The sequence below is a fragment of the Balaenoptera acutorostrata genome, chromosome 14, assembly GCF_949987535.1.
Source record: "Balaenoptera acutorostrata chromosome 14, mBalAcu1.1, whole genome shotgun sequence".
NCBI classification, from domain to species: Eukaryota; Metazoa; Chordata; class Mammalia; order Artiodactyla; family Balaenopteridae; genus Balaenoptera; species Balaenoptera acutorostrata.
The window spans coordinates 38,034,954-38,057,284 of record NC_080077.1 but is presented as its reverse complement, the minus strand read 5'-3'; the positions used below and the strand labels follow the sequence as shown (position 1 = coordinate 38,057,284).

At 38.9% G+C, this 22,331-nt stretch overlaps 1 protein-coding gene across 3 annotated transcripts in view; it reads left to right on the top strand.

The window, feature by feature from the left end:
* Positions 1-20,915, top strand: part of NKAIN2 (sodium/potassium transporting ATPase interacting 2) — a 994,258-nt gene extending 973,343 nt beyond the window's left edge. For 2 of the 3 annotated variants that reach the window (XR_451808.2, XR_009005207.1), the window contains 3 exons: positions 14,238-14,319; positions 14,966-15,054; positions 18,474-20,915. Coding sequence is in view for 1 of the 3 variants with exons in the window: in XM_057527951.1 (XP_057383934.1) it covers positions 14,238-14,319; positions 18,474-18,483 (92 nt within the window). In the remaining 2 variants the exon portion in view is untranslated. The remainder of the gene's footprint in view (positions 1-14,237; positions 14,320-14,965; positions 15,055-18,473) is intronic. The other variant, XM_057527951.1, reaches the window with a different exon arrangement.
* The last annotated feature ends 1,416 nt before the right edge of the window (positions 20,916-22,331 follow it).

Here is a 22,331-nt window from a genome sequence, read left to right as displayed (position 1 = left end):
GCGAGCGTCTGCTCACCGGCGCGCCAGGAACAGAGCGGGGCGAGCGTCTGCTCACCGGCGCGCCAGGAACAGAGCGGGGCGAGCGTCTGCTCACCGGCGCGCCAAACGCCTGTGGGTAAGAGGCTCCAGGTGGTAATGGGAGCCTCCCTGCTCCTGGCTCACTGCCAGTAGGCAGGAGTTCCGGTCCGCATCGCCTGCTGTGGGGTGGGGTGATCTGCCTTCAGATGAGAAGCTCCTCTCCAGAAAAACGCTGGGACCTGCTCCAGAGGGTGTGCCTTGACACTTGAACCTTATTTGAGTGGGGCAACCATCACAACATACTTTTATATATTTGTTCATGAAAAGGCAGCGATATGTCTTAGGAGAAAAGGCTTTCTCCAGGAGAGCGTGCATCCCTCGCTGAGCTGTCTTTGTGGCTGGGCTCTTCACTGTATCATCTGTTGCCAACCATGCTGAGTTTTCCTTATGACCTCCAGTGTTTTCTATTCCCCTCTACTTGTTCTCTTTGACAGTATTCTGTGAAAGAAAGAAAATGTTCTGAGATTTCTGGTCTGGTGCCTTTTATTATACTTGGAGCTCTTCTCTCCCTTAATCCTCAGCTCTTCTGCACCAGAGTCCGATGTCCACTTACAGTGACAGAACTAAGAACTTATCAGCTTCATTAGAGTTGTTGGATGTGACAATTAAAAGGAAAACATGCAGCTGTGGAAAAATAATAACTAATGCATAATAGAAAAAATAGGCAACATGATTTCTCAATTTTTATTATGTTTTCTTATAAACCTTTGCCTTAATAGTTAAACTAAAAATAAAAATAAACATCAGTCCTCTGGAAAATGGATCCATTTTTCTAAGTAGTCACTATCTTTTCTAAAAGACAGTCAATGTGTTTGCAAATGTTCTTAAATATTCAAATCATCCGGGAAAATATGCAGAATGTCATTTTAAAAATATCCTAAGGGGGCTTATTTTGAAAAAAATATTGGAAAATTAATTCTAGATGTTTAAACACACGTTTAGATACACACATGCACAAACCTACCAACCAAGCACAGATGCATAAAGGCCTGTCCTGAATTCTCCAAAATAAACTGGCCTTGGGATAAAAGTCATAATCGATTTATAGACTCTTTCATTTGAAAAGCAAACCACGGAAATTATTCACTTCTCTGAGGCTAATAATTTTCTGTTATTTTTGTTTGATTTTTCTTCTAAAGCCTGCTGGCCTACACTTCTGTGTACTGAACTCTGTTCTGTATGTTTTGATCGCTTTTCCAGTTTGACAGGATCATTGAGTTTGGATGGGATTCTCTGAGCACAAGGACACACTCTCCCCGCCTGTGGGGGAGGGTAGAGGTGGCAAGGGAGGAGTACTCGTCCATTAAAAAATATTTGGTTCTTTCTGTTTATAAAGGAATGTAAGTTTACTGCAGAATGTAGAGAAAATACAGATAAACAAACCAAAAAGAAAATTAGAATGATTTCACAATTTTGAATTCTGGTTCTCAGGTAACATTTGGGTATATGTCTGCTTTCTTCCTTTCTTCCTTTCTTTTTCTTTCTCTCTATCTGGTTGTTAGGGCCATATTATACATTCTGTTTGGTAACCTGAGCTTTCTTTCTTATTATTTATAAATCACTCTCCAAACATAACCTAAGGGGTAGGCAATTAGCAGTTCAAAAAAGGTGCCAAGTTCCTGGGTGCCAGGTTGACAGGTAGAGTTATGAGAATGGTGTGTCTATTTTTACTGTTCAAATATCATACTCAAGCAATCAAATGAAATAGTATATTATTGTTTTCTTTATAGCATTTGTTTTGTAATTCTGAAGGTGACTGAGTGAAACAACCTTGTCCATATCTGCCAGGCTCCCACAAAATCAAAATGTGCCGTTCCTTTCCCCGTCTCTGAACAGAATCACATGTGATTAGCGTCTGGAGCCCCAGACTTCAGGTGCTACTAACCTCGAGCGAGTGCCCTGCAGAATCATGGTGGGGCCAAGGCAGAAGGTGTCACCTTGCTCCTCTCCCAACTTCCCAGAGCACAGGAGCTCTGCATTTATTTAATTTTACAGCTCTTGATTCCGCTTAAGATTTCTTGTGAACTAAGAACACTGCAGAGTTTGAAATGATAGGAAACTACTGCCTACTGCTCTATTTCAACACTTTAATTTTATAGGCCCATATAGATTAAATGACTTGCCCCAGGTCACTGAGCTTATCGGTGAAGTTCTGACATAATATAGCACATGTTGACTCCCCCAGGGTAAGAGTGTTAGGGGATGCTAGTGGGGACCACAGCTATCTTGACCACCGCTACATCCTCAGCATCTAGCCTACCCCCAACCTGAAGCAGGACTCAGTAAGTATACGGGAAATAAACGAATCAAGCAGCTCTCCACTAACATTTCCTGGACTATATGGAAACTCCTAAGGAAATGTGACATTGTTTTAGACCCCAATTGATTTTAAGTAAATGAATAATGAATTAGAATGAAGCAGCTTTCATCGTTCTCTAGACAAATGGAAGAAAGTGGAAAAAAAAGATAAGCTGCCATATGTAAAAATAAAAGACAGCCTAGATGATCAGCACCTGAAACGAATGCTTACATATACATGTGCCTCCTGTCAATCACATGCGAGCTCCTATTAGTGACAACAGCCTTCCCTAACAGTGATACAATTTTTACATTGTCTCCCAAAATTAGTGCTGGTCTTTTTTTCAGCCTGCTGTTAAGTTGCTCCCTCTTGTGGTCAGGGAAGAGAAAACATATGCACTTTATTTTTAAATTTGGATATTCAGGTCCAGGTTGAGTCTTCTTTAACAATCACTTCTCATTTTCTCCCTTTTCTCTTAACGTCTCCTCCATTATACTCTACTGCTTATTATACACACACATACACACACATACATGCACACTATAATCATCTTTAAATAAATCTAATGTTCCCAAATCAAAAATAGCGGGGAAAGAAATTGATTCATTCCCTATCCTTTGCTGATTCGAAACAATCAGGATCTTGTTTCTAAAGAGTCAATGTTGAGGTAACTATATTCCTACTAGCAAAGGAGGACCTTTAACTGGGGTGTAATAAAGGAGGTATGTGGTGCAGAAAACTGACATGATCCAGTAGATGAATAATATCCAAGTTGTTTTAATCTGCCTCAATGGAAAAGAAAGCAACAGCATGTGAAAGGAAGGAGAAGTGGTGACATTTACAGAAATGATTAAAAGAAACATCTCCCATTTTGCTTATTCTGCCTCTTCCAATTCTCTAATACCTAGTCCACCTGTACTGGGTGTCCTGTACTTGTTTCCTCACCATCTCTCTCTATACCCACATGGATAATGACATGAGAAGGAAAGCAGCTAAGTGGCAGAAAAATAGGATGCTTTTAGCACCAATATACATGCTCACAAAATAAAATTGCTGGGATCCCTTAGTCCTACCTTGAAAGGACAAATGAGAACAAGACAAAGAGCTGGCCCAGGAAACAGAAGTCTAAAAGCTCTCCAAAGCTGAGACGTGCTAAGAAAGAAGACTGTACATTCAAAGTTAGTCTTTTGAGGGGCTTCCCCGGTGGCGCAGTGGTTGAGAATCTGCCTGCCAATGCGGGGGACGCGGGTTCGAGCCCTGGTCTGGGAGGATCCCGCGTGCCGCGGAGCGACTGGGCCCGTGAGCCACAGCTGCTGAGCCTGTGCGTCTGGAGCCTGTGCTCCGCAGCAAGAGAGGCCGCGATGGTGAGAGGCCCACGCACCGCGATGAAGAGTGGCCCCCACTTGCCGCAACTACAGAAAGCCCTCGCACAGAAACGAAGACCCAACACAGCCATAAATAAATAAATAAAAATTGTATAACTTTATTAAAAAAAAAAAGTTAGTCTTTTGATAAATGATGCTGGCTGTTGCCAATTTCATTACGACCAGTTTTACTTTAGTGGTGGAAATGGCATCTGATAGGAACAGAAGGCCAGGCTTAGCTATCTCCTTCTTAACAGCAGGAGGACTAAAAACACTGCATCTCTAAGGATGGCCACCAGGTACGCAGAATGAAAACATCTGAGTGGAGCAGCCTTAACACAGAGCGCTGCAGGAGTGCCGTGTAAATAAGCAGCACAGGGCGAACCCGCAATCCTGTGACATTTAAATGAGGCTGCGCCAGCAGCAGAGTCAGGAAGGCCTCCAGAGGACGGGTTGGCATTGTGTGGCAGGGAGTGAAGGAGAAACAAACTTAAAGCTCACAGGAGGCGAGGTTTATTTAAATAATAGAAAGTAATTAGGCTGAAGACAAAAATCAGTGATGGCATTTTAAAATTACAATTAATTTAAAGGTTAATTTCCTTTGGTGTTAAAATCTTATTTAAAACATTTACCAGGAAAGGAAATGAGGATGTTACTATCAAGAGGTGTAGAGTGCTTCTGGGAATCCACGCCTATTATCACTGGAAAATTAGGTTAGGCCCAAAGTGAGAATTTCAATTCATTTCTGTGTATAATAGATGGCAGTCTGGTCTCAGTGTCAGCAGGGTTGGCTGGGGCAGTGCAGGATTTGCATTTTTTGTTTGTTTGTTTATGGGATTAATTGCAAATGTTTCCAACAAAGAAGGCTAGTTTATACATGAACAATCCTGACACACAAAAAAAATTGGATATGGATTGCTGCCTCTGTAACTAATGAAGCTGATGTTAAAGGAATTCCCAAGAGCACAGAGGCAAAGGGACGCACATAGTCACTCATCCATATACCTTCATCCCGGAAGTAAATTAAAAGGAGGCCACAGTATTTCTGTGGGCTCCAAACCTGTCAATCCGCTGCTTCTCTCCCAGGTCCCACCATTTTCATCACTCTGTTTTCCAACTGGGAATTGTCATGTCTTATGTCTCAGGTTCCAATATACCCTATTCAGCAGTTCATCTCCCTGGAAACTTGCTTAGTAAAATCAATGCATGATAGTAGTAACAGCCAGAGGGGAAACAACTCCTTTGCACTAAATTTCCCCATTCATTATGCCTTTGCAGATTTGTTCATTTTAAATGTTTTATTGCTATTATCAGTATGTAAACCAATCCCACAAATATGGAATTGTGCAGATCATAGCGCTATGAACAATATTAGCAATACCTGCTTTAATCCCCTAATTTTACAGCTGAGGAAAGGAACACTGAAATTGATTTGCTCTGAGTCAATCATTTAGAGGCAGTGCTGGGAGCAGAACTTGTCTCCCGATTCTAGGTATACTTTACACATCACTTCACTGTGAGACTCGACGTAGATTCTTCCAAAACATGTTTGCCGAGTAGCCACTGCACGTGGTAGGCTGCGTGTTAGTCACTAGGCACGAGGCAGACACTGTCTTTGCCCTCCTGATGCTTACAGCCCAGCACACAGTTCACAGGAGGAACTACACCAAAGCGTGATGAGCGTTCAGACAAGGAGAGTGGGGGTACGGGGACATACCCCAGGGGTGCCTCATCCAGTTAAGAAAACTAGGAAATTCTTCCCTGAGGAAATGACATTTCCACCGAAACCTAAAGGACAAATCAGGGGGATATGCAGAATTTAACAAAAATAGGTGTCTTTTTTAAAAAGGGTAACTTTTTCCACCCGTATTGACCAAATGGACACCATAATTCACACAGGAATCATCTTAAGTGTTTTTAATGAACCCCATACAGCAAATCTAGTTTCACCTTTCCCACATAGCTGGAAAAATATTAGAGTAACCACTGGACATCCTCGTACCTGAAACTGCTATTGTTGTTCTATAAAGATGAGTAATTTAGGTTTAGTCCTCCTTTCTGGAGGCTGCAAAATAATGCGAAGATTGTGTTAGCAAACATTACAAGGGGAGGAATAGTTCTCTACTGGGGGATTTTAGCATGCATGCTTTATTTTTCACTTTCCTAAATAAGTTTGCATTGATGTGCCCACACCCTAATTAAAGCCACTGCGTTTAAATGGGCTGTGCCTTCTAATATATGTAAATATATCCTGGATGTCAGCTGAGAAGACATACCCAATCATGTCTAACTAGCCTGCCTATAGCCTGTAATAACTGCTCTTTCCAATTTCGACGGAAAGGCATGTCACATAATTGAAAGCCATTCTAATCGGGGAGAACAAAACAGAGACTGGTAAATCTAACCCACCCAAACGCCATGGCACAAAGTGAGGCCAGACACCTTTAAGATCAAGTTTGCTTAGCCATTTCATCATATTCTGCACACGATTCCACAGTTATTGAAAGTAATAAAGATAGCTGAATACATAATTTTCTGACTCTAGCTTTACAATTTCTTGATCTTCTCAGCTCTTACCATCTTTGTCACCACTCACTTCACCTACCTCCTTAGTTCCCGTCACCAAGGAGGCTAATTTTTATCACCTTCATTATGGAGGAAGAAGGCTTCTCTAAAAATCACCAGTTCTAAAATTCTCTGCCTGACTATAAACTCCTATCTTTACTCCCTCCTTGTTCTCCTGCTTCCCTCCTGGAGGAATTTTTCTTCATCTTTATGTAGGAGCTTCCCTCCACTGGAATCTTTGTTTATCTTTCTGCTCATCATCTGTCTCCTGAATCCACAAGAGCGGTGATGCTCTTACAGGCACACTTAGTTTCCTTCCTTGCTTTCTCTTCCACCATCCTTGGATTTTCCATAACCCTGTCTGATGAGGCTCAGGTGCAGTTTCTCCACTCCTAATCCTGGGTTGCTGCACATGGCTGGAGAGAGTCCCTAAACCCAGCTGGATGTTCTCTCCTGCTCAACAAGGCTCTCACTCCTCTCCCATGGACAGTGCACCACAGTCACCACAGGACGTGCTCCAAACCTTTCCAAGTTCCTTAAGTCTAGTTCCCAAACCTGAGAAAATCAAAGCTACCAAACTCCTTCCATTTTTCCCTCAGAACCTCAACAATTCTATACCAGCAATTATCTTTCTGCCTTTTAGAAACCCTCTCCAAATCTGAGAGGAACCATTAAGCTTTTCCTCTCCAAAGCAATCCTTCCACCAAGCCTTGGCTTCATCCCCTCTGCCTGGTTCAGGAGATGAGCTCTTGGTGCCTTCATTCTCGCCCACTCCACTGTAAAGTTCCTCTTCCCTACATATGGGTCAAAGTCTCATAGACTACAAACCAGGCCGGGCCTAGTCTCTCCCCATCCTTTTGGATAATATATAAGGTGACTTCCAAAACTATTTGAAATATGGAAACTCAGTTCTACATAGTTTTTTTTTTTAATATATCTTCCCTTTTTTTCCACAATATGTCACAGATGTCACCTTCCTACTACTTGCCAGACCACAATCAACCAACCAAGTGGACATTAAGGGTTTCCATAAACCTACCTCAGCTTCCGCTGATGATTTCCACACTCATGTCATTCCATACAAAATTCCAGTAAATTCTAACACAAAGTTCTCTTCTTTGACCCTTATCTCCATCTACTTCCCTGGCCTGAAAAATTCTCATCCTTTCAGTAAAGAACCTAAATATATATTTTAAAGCATAATTTGAATCATTCTTTTGGTATAAATCCCTTGTTAAAAGAGATGAGATCCCAAATCTACCTGTAGTGCATCCATAAAATACATGCATCTAAGTATTAAACACATATAACCCTGTGAAGTTGGAATTGTTTTATTATCTCTACTTCACAGAGGAAGAAAGTCAGGCTCAGAGCAATTGTGACCTGCTTGTGGATATGATGCTGGTCAGAAGGGAAGGCACACCTGAGCCCAGGTCTTCCAACTACCAAGCCCTCAATCATTATATTACTTCATACTTTCCCTGTGATGTAGCCAGTGATGGCATTAGATTATTAGAATAAGATTCAATAGCAAGATCCTGGTCTCAGCAGAAAACCAGCATGTGTTTCTTCAAATCTCACCTAAGGTACTGGCCACACTGAGAATTAGCAAAAATAGGCAAGAGTGAAAAGACAAAACAGTTTATCAAGTGGAAACTTATATTTCATTTTTATTTTTTAGAACCAACAGTTTAAAGTGGTTACTCAAATGATCTCTAACTAAAGAAATATTTCGTTTTTATACCATTGTAGTGATTGCATTCCACTTCCAGTTTTTAGTATATGTAAATGTGTTACCAAGTTTAAAATATTGAAGATCTGGTTCTGATACAACTAAGAGAGAAACATGGAAAATAGAATCCTAAGACCCTGAGAAAATGTTATTTTCTGAACAAGCTTAGGAAGTGAAGCATCTGCCATGATTTAACTAATAAGTCTCATGTCATTCAATGCATGTTTCGCCTGCCAGAAGCTCTCTGTAGCATCACACTTCAGTGACCTTTCAGGCAATAACAGACTAAAGTACCCCTACAAAGGGTTGTGTTTTCCTAATCAGAAAAAAAAAATAGCTCTGAGTCCACTCAGAGATACAAGTCCAGACTGAGCTCATCAAGCTCACACAGGAAGCTGAACTGCTGCCACCAAGTAAGTCTGTGTGGGAGGAAGGTGGGGCTTTTGAATTTGGGCTACAGTAGGTTATGCTCTGAATTCCTTTTGTGCAACTGGAGATAAGTACCCTTGAAATAGGGACCTGCAGAGACAATGGATTTACACTCTGTTTTCATAGGCCCACACAAATTTTTTAATGTCTTTCAATGAGTTCTTCCAAATATTTAGGCTTAGCTTTCTGTGAACTGCCTGTTAAAATTTCCCCCCATAGCCTTTTCCAGCTCTGTCTCCAAAAGAGAGTGTGTTGCCTAGTGGCTTTGTCATTAATAACCAAGGTACAATATTATATTACAATACCTCCCTGCCAACATGTATTTTAAAAAGCAGTTTTAAGTTTGCTGAACTCAGAGTTCATGATTAAAAGATTTAAATAAAAGGGAAGCTCACAACAGGAAACATATTTGAGTGAGGAATATTTATTCAAAAAGCACTTTTCTCTTACTTGGTAATTTCGAAATCCCACTATTATTAAGTTTTACTAAATCATAGTTATTAAACTGATATGGCACTTTACTAATTTAAAATCATTGGGCATCTCTGTGCCTCTGTTGGTAAGTAGACAAAAACACACCCATATTGCAGATGGGAACACTAAGCCGAAGAGACAACGCTGTAACATTTGCAAAGAAAATAACATTCCTGAGTTGTTTTCAGAGGACCAAAAGCAAATCACTCCAATGAGGCAAAGATTAAACAAGTACAGATTTTATTTTATTTTGTCACCTTCTACCCAGTCATGTACCTCTGTTTAGGATGCTATGAACTGGCCAGAAAGAAAGCAATGTTTTCCCTAGCAATTATCAACATTTGCAACATAGCATTCGTCAATGGATTACCCTCTAAGCCCAGTCATCTTGATGCTAAAGCATGTCCTAGCCTCTTTCCTTCTACTCCCCTAGATCAAAGAGACTAGAGTGGTGCCTTCTTCCCATTGGTATCCAAAAGATTTCTTTTATCTCACAGGACCTAAGCAATCATTGACATTCTAGACCTTCTATAAAAGGTCTTCTCTTTATTATCATTCAAGACCTTATGAAGGAAAGGGTAAATGCACTCAGTCAAATTTCACTTAGAAATTTTACCAGCATCTTCCATGCTTAAATCAATTGTCTTTAAAAAAACAAAAAAACAAAACAAAACAAAAAAAACAGCCTAAAGAGTTTATTCAGTAAATATGGTTTCCATGAGCCAGACACTGTTCTGGGTTCTGGGGCTACTGTAGTAAATAGTAAATCTCATGCAGCTTAAATTATAGTGATGGGATCAACAACAAAAAAGTAGATTCACAATATGTCAGGTGGACATAGTTTTCAATAAAGCACAATAAAGCTGAATGAGGGAAAAGAAATTAATCTCTAAAATCCCAGCAGGTCCCTAATCTGCCTTGCACCAATTACGATTACATTTCCCTTTTCCCAAGTGTTTCCTGGTCCTTGCTGCTTGTACGTGCCACATATACTACATTTCCTAATGAAGCCAAACACCAACTCCCTCCTCTCATTCTTTTTGTTCCATTAAAGGCTGCAACATCCTCCTAGACAACAAATTTGAGCTATGAGCCAAACATCTAGATGCCATCACAATTACTTGGAGAAGTACCTGTTAGCTGTTTCATGACTCCTATTGCTTAGGAAAGTTTTACAATATTCAGTAGCCTCTTTAGAGCCTAAATAAATGTAATTATATAAAAGAAACAGAAAACAGACCAAAGTGGTATTAAGGGTATTCTAAAAATGTAAGCTAACCCCAGTAATTCAATTTTAAGAGAGAAAAACATAATTTCTTCTACTATGCTCTCCACCCACTTGGCACCCCAAAGAGTTCCAAATTATGGGTGAAACACCATTCTGTAAAAGATGCAGAGAACCATGTCTACCTACACTGACCACCACACTCTTAACTCTAGTGTGGTCAGTTGGATCCAGCTTATTCATATTCCTCTCCTTCAGGTCTTTAGGAAGACATCCAAACAATTACTGAGAATGAGTACATGTGGAAACTGACCTTACATAAATTCCTTGGCTGTGAACACAGGCAGGTATATAAAATACATTACAGAAAATATATCCTTTGATTCTGATTTAAATTTGAATGCCTCCTCACAAGTGAGATGGTAAAAATGCATCCTGGTTACACTCAGATCCTCTTCTTTTCTCCTCTTGGTTCTGAGTCATATGCTGTTGCATCCTTTTCCACGGCCCCAGATGATCTGAACGACCAGAATGACCAGAACAATCACAATCCTTCTGTCAAAGCTTTAGCGCTATCCTCCCCAGCTGGGTAGTTGTAAATCGGCTCTACCAACCCACACACCAGATAGATGGCTAATAAGAGCAAGACGCAGACAACTCAACCTCCATGCGCAACAGTACTCAGACACATCTCATTTCCCTTCTGGCCTTTTCTCATGTCTCCAGAAGGTCTACACTGCTCCTGACTCAAGCTTTGTTTCCCAGTTTTGGTCCCAATTCTATCCTTTGGACTTGAAGATTCATCTTGGTTTTTTCTGGTTATCCCTTGGTTCACTGCACAGTCTCTGACTTATAAATTACCATCTGTTTTTTTCTGCCATCCATCTCACACCTCTGGAATCAAGCTAAGGAAATATTTCAAAACAACAATGACAACACTAATAAGCCTGAGGTTGACTTGGATCTCGGTTTCAGTGGAGGAGACCTTACTGTTTACATCTTCCCACTCTCTTCTCCAGCACCAGGGTGGGGACCATCTTACTAACAGGGAACCTCAGAACAAGGAAACTTTAATGCCTGAATGCCTCTCAGAAAACTAGTCCTTAAGTCTTAATGTTGGTAAGAGTGAACCCCAATGAACAGGAATTTAGGCACTATCTGCAATGAATCCCCAATCGTGGAAAATAATTTCTCAAAATACAAACTTTAAATATAGTTGCCATTCAATTATTTTACAGCTCTTCTGGTACCATTTATATTAGCTAATGTGCAAACGTGGGCTATTCAGAAAACAAAAGAGGTTCCCTCTCTTTTAATTCATCTTCTATAAAATATTTGATATAGTTCTATAGTTGTTCCAAATTAAAACACTTTCTACCTTTCTCCTAAACTGCATGGTTTAGAAGAATTATAAAGAAAATCCTGAATTTTTAAGGGTTTTTAATTTTCTTCTTCCATACTGCATGTCTCAGCCAGGGCTCTACGTTCCTTATTTTATCCTCACACTAATAGTATTAAGTATTATAATTCTTGTGTTAAGAGAAGTTAAGTGATTTGTCTAAGGTCACACAGCTGGCAAGTGGTCAAAGCAGTATTTGAACCCTGATCCTTCTAACATCAGGATCTCTGTCCTTTTCATTACACTGTAGTCCTCCGTATCTGTAGTTTCACTTTCCATGGTTTCGATTGCCTGCTGTCAACTGCAGTCTGAAAAGATTAAACGGAATAAACAATTCATAAGTTTTAAATCATGAGCCATTCTGAGTAGTGTGATGAAATCTCACACCATCCTGCTCTGTCCCTCCAGTAACATAAATCATCCCTTTGTCCAGCATATTCATGCTGTGTATGCTACCCATCCGTTAGTATAGGGAAAAAAAAATAGTATTGTGTATATATAGGGTTCAGTACTATTCATGGTTCAAGCATCCACTAAGGGTCTTGGACTGTATCCCCGCAGATAAGGGGGGACTGCTGTACTATTCCACTTCTGACCAGAAGAGAAATTCTGCCTCAATAAAAGGGTTTTCATGATAAAAAGAGATATTAAATCAAAAGAATACACGGAGGCACCTTGAAAGCATATTAATAAGTGAAAAAAGCCAATCAGAAAAGGCTAGATACTATAGGAGTCCAACTCTATGACATTCTGGAAAAGGCAAAATTATGGAGACAGTAAAAAGATCAGTGGTTGCTAGAGATTAGGGGAGAGGGAGGGATAAAAAGGCAGAACACAGGACGTTTAGGGCAGTGAAACTATTCTGTATGATACTAACATTGTGGATACATGTCATTACATATTTGTCAAAACCTACAGAATTTAAAACACCAGAAGTGAACCGTAATACAAACTCTGGACTTTAGGTGGTAACAATATGTCAGTATAGGTTTATCAGCCATAACAAATGCACCACTCTGGTTGGGATGTTGACAGTAGGGGAGGTTGTGCACATGTTGGGCGGGGTGGGGGGCAGGAGGGGATATATAGCAACTCTTGGTATTTTCTTCTCAATTTTGCTGTGAACCTAAAACTGTTCTAAAAAATAAAATCTATTTTAAAAAAATAAAAAGATTTCCCCACTAAACAGACATCATGGACTTTATGTTACTTGCTCCAATTTCTACCTGTAACACTTAGGATATTAAAAAGAACAAAAACTAGTCAAAGCTAAGCCAACAGAAAGAGATATTAGAAAAAGTAAAGACATCCTCTAGCATCCTAATTCAGTTTCTAGTTTCCTCTCTTTCTTCTTCCTGTCATCTATCTTGTCAGCTTTTTGTTGTTTTGCCTCTTTTTGCCCCGCCACATGACCTCCACATCCAGGAATGGGAAAGAAAAAAACAAAACCAAAACATTTTCACAGCACTCTTAGTATTTACTGTCCCAGTTACTACCCCTTCCAAAATGTAGTGGTATAAAACAAGCATTATTATGATCATGGATCTGTGGGTTAAGAATCCAGACAGGGCACAGTGAGGATAGCTTGTTTCTGATCCCGGATGTCAGGACCCTCAGCTGGGAGACTCCAAGATTGGGCTGACTCAACAGCTTGGGGCTGGAATCATTTGGAGGCAATTTTTGTCACATGTCTGGGTGTTGATGGTGACTATCAGCTGGGACCTTAGCTAGCCTGTCAGCCAAAATCATATCCGAGGGTCCTCCATTGATCTCTCCACGTGGGCTAGTTTGGGATTCCTAGTTCGGGCATGATGGCTGTGTTCCAAAAGAGAGCATCCCTAAAGAGCAAAGTGCATGACATTTTTTTGATCTAGCCTTGGAAGTCACAAAGTGTCACTTCTACCATACTCTACTGGTCAAAGTGGCCACAAAGTTCTACCCAGGTTCAAGAGGAAGGGACAAAGACCCAAACCTCAGGATGGGGTGAGTGTCAAGGTCACACTGCAGGCAGATATGGAATAGGAGATATTGTTGCAGCCATTTTGGATAATATAATCTACCACAGTAACTCTTGTTACATCTCATTGTACCTTAAATACCTAGGTATGTACTGCATTTGAATGTTTGGTTAGAGTTTGCTGCACATCTTTATTTCTGATTGTCTATTTGAGATTATGAACCACATAATGGCAGGGGACAGCCATTTTGAGCTAATTTACATGACCACCACCATAGCACCTTGTACTTGACAATCATAGGATGTAACACTATTACTAGTGCCGCAATTGCTGATAGGTACATGCACTTGAGCGATCATTATTTTTTACATTTGTAATGTGTTGCAGAAAATCTCCATGCTAACCAAAAAGACATATAGCATCTTAATTGTGCAAGTGAATTTTATTGCTCCAATTAGGTCTTGGTTGCTTCAAAGGAGTATATAAATTTCTTCTCCCAAGTGAATAGATTCTTGTAAAGCAATAATTGAATCTCACAGTTGAGGGGGGAAAAAAATCACTGCCTTGAAGGAACTATCTTTTTTCCTCCACAATTAGCTAGTTCTGGTTTAATAGATTATTAAAAGGTTTATATTAGTAATCTGTGTGAGACCTTGATCATGAACGTTTATCTCTTCTGAAAAGTTAACTAATTAAGGCAATTGTCCCTTTCAGTTGATTTCATAGGTGGCTTTGACTCTTATGGCTATCAGGGGCCTCAGAAGACATCTCATTTACAGCTACAGCCTATGTACATGTAAGTACTTTACTTTGGAGGTATTCTTCTGGGATACTAAAAGATGATTAAGAAAATGTTATTGTGGCACAAAATAGATGGCATGCAGCTTTCCTTCAGTCATTTACTTTCAGTATTTTCTCTTCTATTAATATTGTTCTGACTGAGATAATTCTAATAAATTTCTTTAAAATTATGAATAATATTTAACTTATCAGGAAAGCCATCTCTAAAGTTACTTTTAAAAGTAGTCTTACATAAGTATCAACTACATGGCTAAAAATCCAATATAATATACAACTTCTTTGAATTATCCAAAATTTGTATATTTTGAAAATGATATAACATTGTAGGTAGTTATATGTAACTATATATAAGCCATATATCCTGGTTTTCCCAGTACAGTCTTAGTTTACATGGGTTGTCCTGATATAATTATTACCAGCACACCCTATTAGTCTTAAAAGTGTTCTCATTTGGATGATAAATGATAGGTTATCACCTTAATTATGTGTAGTGTTAAAAAATAGTAATACTCTTTCATTTTTCTGGTGTGAAAAGTGAAAATGAAACCAGAATATTAACACTGAAACTTATCAGACCCTTAACTCTAGCACTCAAGAGAGCAGACATACAATCAGAGCCTGATTTTTATATCTGTGTTTAGGCAAATTCCCTTGGATAACAACTGATAACAAATTCTATATATCAGCATCAAGTGATATGCTGAATTGCAAGCGAAGATCAAAATAGAAAGTAAGATTCCAATTCATTTCGAAATGTGAGCTTCTCTCTTTGAAGATATGTGTTTGTCGTCGTTGTCCTCCACCATTGAATCATTTTACCTTTTAATATTGTTAGTGTGTAGGATAATAAACACATTTTTTGGATTACTTCTCCTCCAGAGAGATTAAAGTAATCCTTATACATCCCCTTTTAAGCTTTTCTTTACAAAGGGAATGATCTATGCATCATGCCTGCATTTTGTGTGTGTCTCTTGTAGTTTCCCAAAAGCATTTGGTAACACCACTCATAAAAAAGAGTTCAGAAATCAGCCAATACTGTATGTCATTCAAAGCATCCCTTTTGTAAACAGGACATCACACATCCCCTCTTTTACATTCCCAAAACCACTGCCCTAATTCAGGCAATCATTAACTGAAGTTTTCCAGTCTCTTTCTTATTTTAGAACTCCTATCCCACCTTCCATGTGACTGCCAAATTAATCTTCTTAAAGTACCACTCTGATTATGTTAGGCCCCTGTCCAAAACCTATCAATGACTCCTTATTGCCTACTGAACAAAGTCAAAACTCCTTATCAGACTTTGCAAATCTACTCTGATCTGGCCCCAGTGTTCTACTGAAATATTATCTCTCCTCTTCAACCTTTAATAGTCTCAACCATATGCAGACAATGCTGGGAGACCCCAGGAAAATGTAATGATAAATAAGAACTGGTCTCTGCTTCCTGAAGCTTATCATCTATTGAGGGCACACATAGTCTGATATCTCCCCTTATCCTTTTTTTTTTTTTTTTTTTTTACAGCCAAACTAAAACTCTTACCATCTGCAAATATGACATGTATTTTTCCAATTGTCCATGCTGTTCTCTTGACACCAAATGCTGGGTTTTTTTCCCCAAATTCCACTCTTTCAAATCCCACTCTCCTTCAAATTGTATCTTAAAATATACTTCCTTTAGGAAACATTTCTTAACCTTTTTCCTCTGATATTTCTTTTTGTTTTGCCCCATACTATAGTTGTATTTCTATTTATACCATAACATTCCTATCCTCCCAGATTTGATAGCTTAAGCAAAAAATAAAATGATAAATCCTTTACATTCTTTACCATTCTTCTCAATATTGTAACATAGCCTTGTGTAAAGTGTTCTATTAAAAAATAAAGTCAAAGCAGTAAGGAGTAGTGGTAAGGAGTAGGGGTTAAGATGAGCTACTGAAGGCAGACTGCATGAGATAAAATTCTTTATGACCCTGGACCTATAACTTTATTTGAATAACTTTATTCTCACCAAGCCTAAGTTTCCTCACCTGCAAAATAGAGACAATAGCATATGCACTTCATATAGTTGTTCTGAATTTACATAAAACAATGCTTGTAGAGCATGTACGACATAGGACATGTCACATACTACATGTTTAATAAACATAATTTCTTAGATGTAGTAACAATGCTTATGTTAACCAATATTACTCATGAAAAGATTTTATCAACTCAGAAATCACCATACACTGTATTTCATTCCCAAAAGGTTTCCTCTGTAAACAATATATCACATATATCAGCCCAAGTAACATGTAACAATATGTTTGTGCTCAAGAGTAGACCAGAACATCTACAAGCCCTGCAATTTCTTGCTTCTGACAATATCACACAACATTCTTATCATATAATATTACATTGTGTTGGTCAATATGAATGATCAATAAATATGATCAAAATATAATAAATTAGATGCAACCACTCTGTAAGGATCAGCTCTGATAATAACATGAGAATGCTGATTATATATAATCAAGACTATAGTTTCAAACCAGGCATTTATAATTCCAATGTTGTCTTTAAATAGAGGACTCTTCAAATTTAATGTCCAGAATGAAATTCCTTGAAGACAAAACTTCTCGTGATTTTATAAGTACTTTAAATGCTGAACCAAAAGTAATAAAAATATTATTTTCCTCCTTACTGCCTGAGAATAGTAAAATTATATAAGAGTTTTCAAGTCTCACTGCTCATGAAATAAGTTAAATGTTTAATAAGTCACCAGTCAAAATACTACTACCATGCCTTCTACAAAGAATCCTCTAGCAGACCTCAAGTACTAGAACACTAAGATTTTATTTTACAGGTGAGGAAACGAGATGAAAGAAAAGAAAAACAAAGGTCACACAACTCGTTACTTACACAGCCCCAATTATCAACCGGTTTTCCTGACCGCTTAGTTTTTTCCAAATTCTTATGTGGACTGCTGAGTTTGCTCTGACATTTCATTCCCTGATTTTATATTTACTTATCTTTACTTCCTCACACTAACTTAGCTGCCATAGTTCCATACATGCCTGCACCCTCCCCTTTTCCTGCGTTCCCTTTATTCCCTTTTGATTTCACATTATATGTGGTGTTGAATGAAGCGCTTTTTCAACTGTGTAGCCCTCAAATACAATCACTGGAGAGTCACTGCCTATTAAAATCCCATGAAAAACCAAAACGGATTCAAGCATAAACTTCATCCCCTGCTGAGAGGCAGAGACCTGAGCATCTCCTGTATCTTTGTCCTGTGGGGTGGACCTTCTCCTGTCAACCTGCCATAAATAAGTCTCATAAAATAAGAGTAATTTAACATCATGGGCCAGTTCAAGCACCCCAATGATATTATATAGCAACTGGAAATAAAAGCCATTCCTTAGAAGGAAAACAGATGCTTAAAAGCAATGCGCAGTTTTAGCTGTGGGGTTTCCATTATACCCAGCAAATCTTCTGTGGCTCAGAGCCTGGACAAGGCTTTGAAAACACTGTCCTAACTGACCTCCATTCACAGCTGTGTTTCAGTTCCTGTAGTCAATGAATAGACAGTCCTCTTTTTTTAAAGTTAAGTTGGGTGAATGTTCTTGGCCTGTAATTCTTCAGATTATCTATAATCCATCTAAAAGGGAAGAGTTTTCATTAATTTTTCTCTTACAGTTTGGAGAACTCTTTGAAACAAATAATGGCTATGAAGTTGCTGCGGAAAAACATTCCCACACCCGCAGGTTGATTTTCTAACAAAGTAGCTGCTTTGACTACCACTGACCTATGTGCCGAAGCAGGTCGAGATCTGTTTGGGCTCCCTGCAGTATAAATGTGAGAATACTCCATGCTATATCAGACCACATTTGAAAACACTGCATTCTTTTTGACAGCCTAATTGTACAGCAATACATATTCATTTGCCCCCAGAAAATGGATTTTAAATTACCATAAATGGCCTCTATCCAAAAGGTTGCACCGAGGAAAAAGTTGAGGAGAGGAAAATTGTCTATTTAAAGCACAATTTGGGCTTTGGATCTCTTTTTTTTTTTTTTTTTTTTTTGGTTTACTCTTGTGCTTGGAGAGGTGAGAAAAGGTGCTGAGCTCTCACCCTTGATTAAAAACATCTTTTTTCTCTCTCTCTCAGGTCGAAATAATACAAATGGCTTCAGTATATCAGCTCCTGGACCGTTCAAAGAACTTGTTTCGCAGTGGCCTCCTGCATTTTTTGAAGAGCAAGAAGCAACTAAGTTTAAATATATATACATACTAACAAAACATAAAGCCTCCATGTACACTGGGACCACACACACACACACACACAGACACACACACACAGGCACACACACACACATGCGGGCACACAACCAATTGTACTTGGCCTCCTCTTCCTAACTGAAACAGACAGATATGCAGGATATGCCCATCATGGATTTCCTGGAAGCAGGCTGCTTTCTCCCAGGCCTCTGGAAAGTTCATAAGGAGACGTGCTGGTGCCCTCTGCTGGCCGTCACTAACTGCTCTGCAGCCCAGCCAGTCGGCCTCTGCCAGCTGCGAAGTCATCCAGGGCACATTAGCTTGAGAGCCCTGTCTTCTGCACTCCATATGTCTTGATAGCACCACGGCTATGTAGGCAACGTAATTGCAAAAAACAAACAAACGAAACATGCCATGACGATCCTGTAACTGAAGTCTGAAATGGCAGGTTGTTTGCCCTAAAGGCTGTACCGTACATACTTGCCTTAACCCACCTAAGTTGTGCGCCTGAGAATCTCAGTGCAGACACCCCCAAGTCACTTCCTTTAGGCTAACACACTGCTATTAATTCCAAATGAGTTCAAGTCTGTGTGTGTCATGTCAAGAAACAAGACTGCATAGCTCAGCAACTGCAGTGTGTCTGTGTACAAAAACTGCCAGCTGTCAGCAAAGTGCTTTTACCATTGAGCCTCCATGGTGGCCAAAAAAAGACAAGTAATAATAACAAAGTAATAATCGTCATCTTTATAATTCTTCAATAAGGTCTTCTGAGGGGGTTGGGTGGGACAAAGTGGAACGTATCAATCTACTAAACTCATTAATCTACTGGAAGCAGAGAACAGAAATGGCTTAACTCACTGATTTTATTTATTGCACTCTAGGTGCTTTTATAAGTATCTACAAATGTCTTTTACTAACACAGAAACAGCTGTGGATTTCTATCAACAGAGGCCAACTGAATATGTATTAGCTATGTTTACTCTTTTATATCTAATTCCAATGGAAGCCCCTATGTAGGTGAACTTTTTTTCCTAACTTCAGCGTACGAGATTATTTTTTGGGTGGGTGGGGGGAGCAATAGTTACCTTGGTGAAATATTTGAGATCTCTTTGTGGTATTTGGGGGATCTGTTGTGTGTTAGAGTGTATTTTAATCCTCCTGTATTATTGTGGCAGAAAAACTGTGCTGTTGACGTAGTTGGCAACAAGATGCCTTTGGAAACTTAATAGTAGGTCAATGTGTTTATGGAATATTCTGAATTCCTAGGAAATTTTGTTCTATATATTCAGACATTATTTGGTTTTCATTAGTGAAAAACATAATTAGCTCAGGCTTGTCAGGAACTCAGATGAGTCATTTTTTTTGGATCCACCTGAGACACTAAAATCAATTTTTTTCTTTTTAGAACTAATACACCACCCTTAAATGCAGTGAAATTCAGACTTGAAAAGTTATAAATTGGCATGGAGCAACTTTTTCTCCTTGTTTCTAAGAAGTTTCAGTTATTGGGTTAACCTACTTTGAACGTTAGCCCATCCAAATCTACATAAACCAGTCCCATTACTGTGTCTGCATGGATGTCTGTGATCTACACATATACGCATTTGAAAATAACAAAGGAACAAAGGTTACTATTAGAATATAAACTACAGAAAAAAGTTCCAGCACTTATGCTTGAATTTTCTCAGTGGTTTGTATATGTTTGTCCATATATACATGCATAAAATTATACAATCACAAACATGTCAGTGAAACCTCATATGATGATTTTATAGTGACATGCATGTTTAATGTATGAGAAAAATACTTACCAATGTATCCTTTGATTCTTAAAATATAAATACTATACATGCCAGAAATTATTCTAATGTGAGTATTAATGTGACTATTAAAAATGAGGTTTCACCGTACATTCATGCTGTGATGAGATTCCACCTTATAAGACATGTATATGGATAGAGATTTAAATGCACAGGGACTAAACCCTCATATTCCTGCTTTAAGTTGCAGCCAAGTTACCATCTAATCACTACTATCATCACCACCAAAATTTTTAAAAACAGTTGTTGACTACTAAAAAGGAATCAGTGGGCAGGGAGCACAGTAGTGTGATTCTATCTGGAAAAACATCTAAGTTGTACAGCTGTATCCTCCTCAAAATCCGGTGAAGAATGCTATTTTTCTAGGCTGAGCTTTTGTTATAAACCTAATATTCAGAAGGCAAGAGTTACAATCCTGTGTCTTTTTTTTTTTTTTTTGCATTTGTTAATTCTGAATGTATTTTTAACAGAGTGATTTTTTTGACTTACTAGTGTAATTTGCATTTTAAAAATAAATGGAAAAGCAATCAAGTTTCTGAGCCATCCCTAAAAGCCCTTGTTCCTTCTCAAAGTGTATTCGATTATGTCATTGACAGGGACACCCTATTCCATTGACCTGGAGGCAATGCTGATGTTCTATACCATACAGGGATGTGTCAGCAGTAAAAAGGAATTGCCAGGCCTTGGCACCATTTTAGCTCAGTCATAGGTAACACATACTTTCATTATCTCTAAGGGTTCTTTTATGAGACTGCCTGGAATAGACTTGCTGTCATTTGGAGAACTTTTTTCCCTCCTCTATCTGGAATTTAGAGTTAGCATCCGGCTAATAGCTGGATTATATGGCACTATATTAAATAAAACTTTGGTTAACATAGGTAGGGTTTTTCATTTTTTTGTATGTCAAATTATTTAACATAAAATAATTTAAAATACTCACTTATTGCCCCTTTGATGACATAGACTTTGACGACAATTATAGTGAGCATTTTGAAATAGAATAGGCAAGTTGAAAAGACTAACCCCCGGCACTTGTGATAGTATAGCCACAATGTCAGCTGAGGTTTACCGTATGTACTCAAGGGATAGAGGGCTTGGTCTGCTCCAGGCTGCTGGGGTTATGTCCTTCCTCTCACAGCACACAGACGCACACCAGCCCCCAGAAGCCGAAATGCCAAAACTGACTGAAAATAAGGGAGGCTTTGAGGAAGCATTACAAGAAGCTGAATATCAACTTGTAGTATTTCACTTCTAGGCCACATGGTGAGAGCCTTGTACATGATCAAGCTTGTTTTCACTTATGTTCCCTGTGTGAAAAGTATGCTGACCCGGGTTCATTGAAGGAGTGAGGAATGACTGTCAGGATGTTGCTTCCCACTGTGAGGGCAAGTGCACACAAGACCTCAGTTGCATAAAAAGAGACAAAAGTTAATAGGTCAAACCTAAGAAAAGATCATATATTTACACGCGATCTAAAGAAAAGATTCCTTAGTCTGGAGTTCTCCACTAAATAAGATGTGCATTTGGTAAATAACAGGTGGTACCAAGATCTTCATCTGGTAGCTACTAAAAAACATAATCTCTGAAACAGTGAAGCAAATATCCAACATTCCACTGTACTATAACAAGTGGACAATTTGAACTCAGAAATAAACATTTTAAATAGATCACATTGTAGAACAAACTTGAGATATAAACTCATTCATTATAGAAACAGTAAATTAAGGCCAACAGAGCTTAAGAGATTATACAAGATTGCCATTTATCCTGAAAATGCAAATACCTCACCATTCTACAACAAATTCTACTATGTGTACTCTGGTTAGAATAGAATAAACTACACCCCAGACAACTGGGATTTGTCAAGTGGCTCTGGACTGTGTAAATCACAATGAACGCTGATAAGGAAGACTCTAAGACAGTGTAAG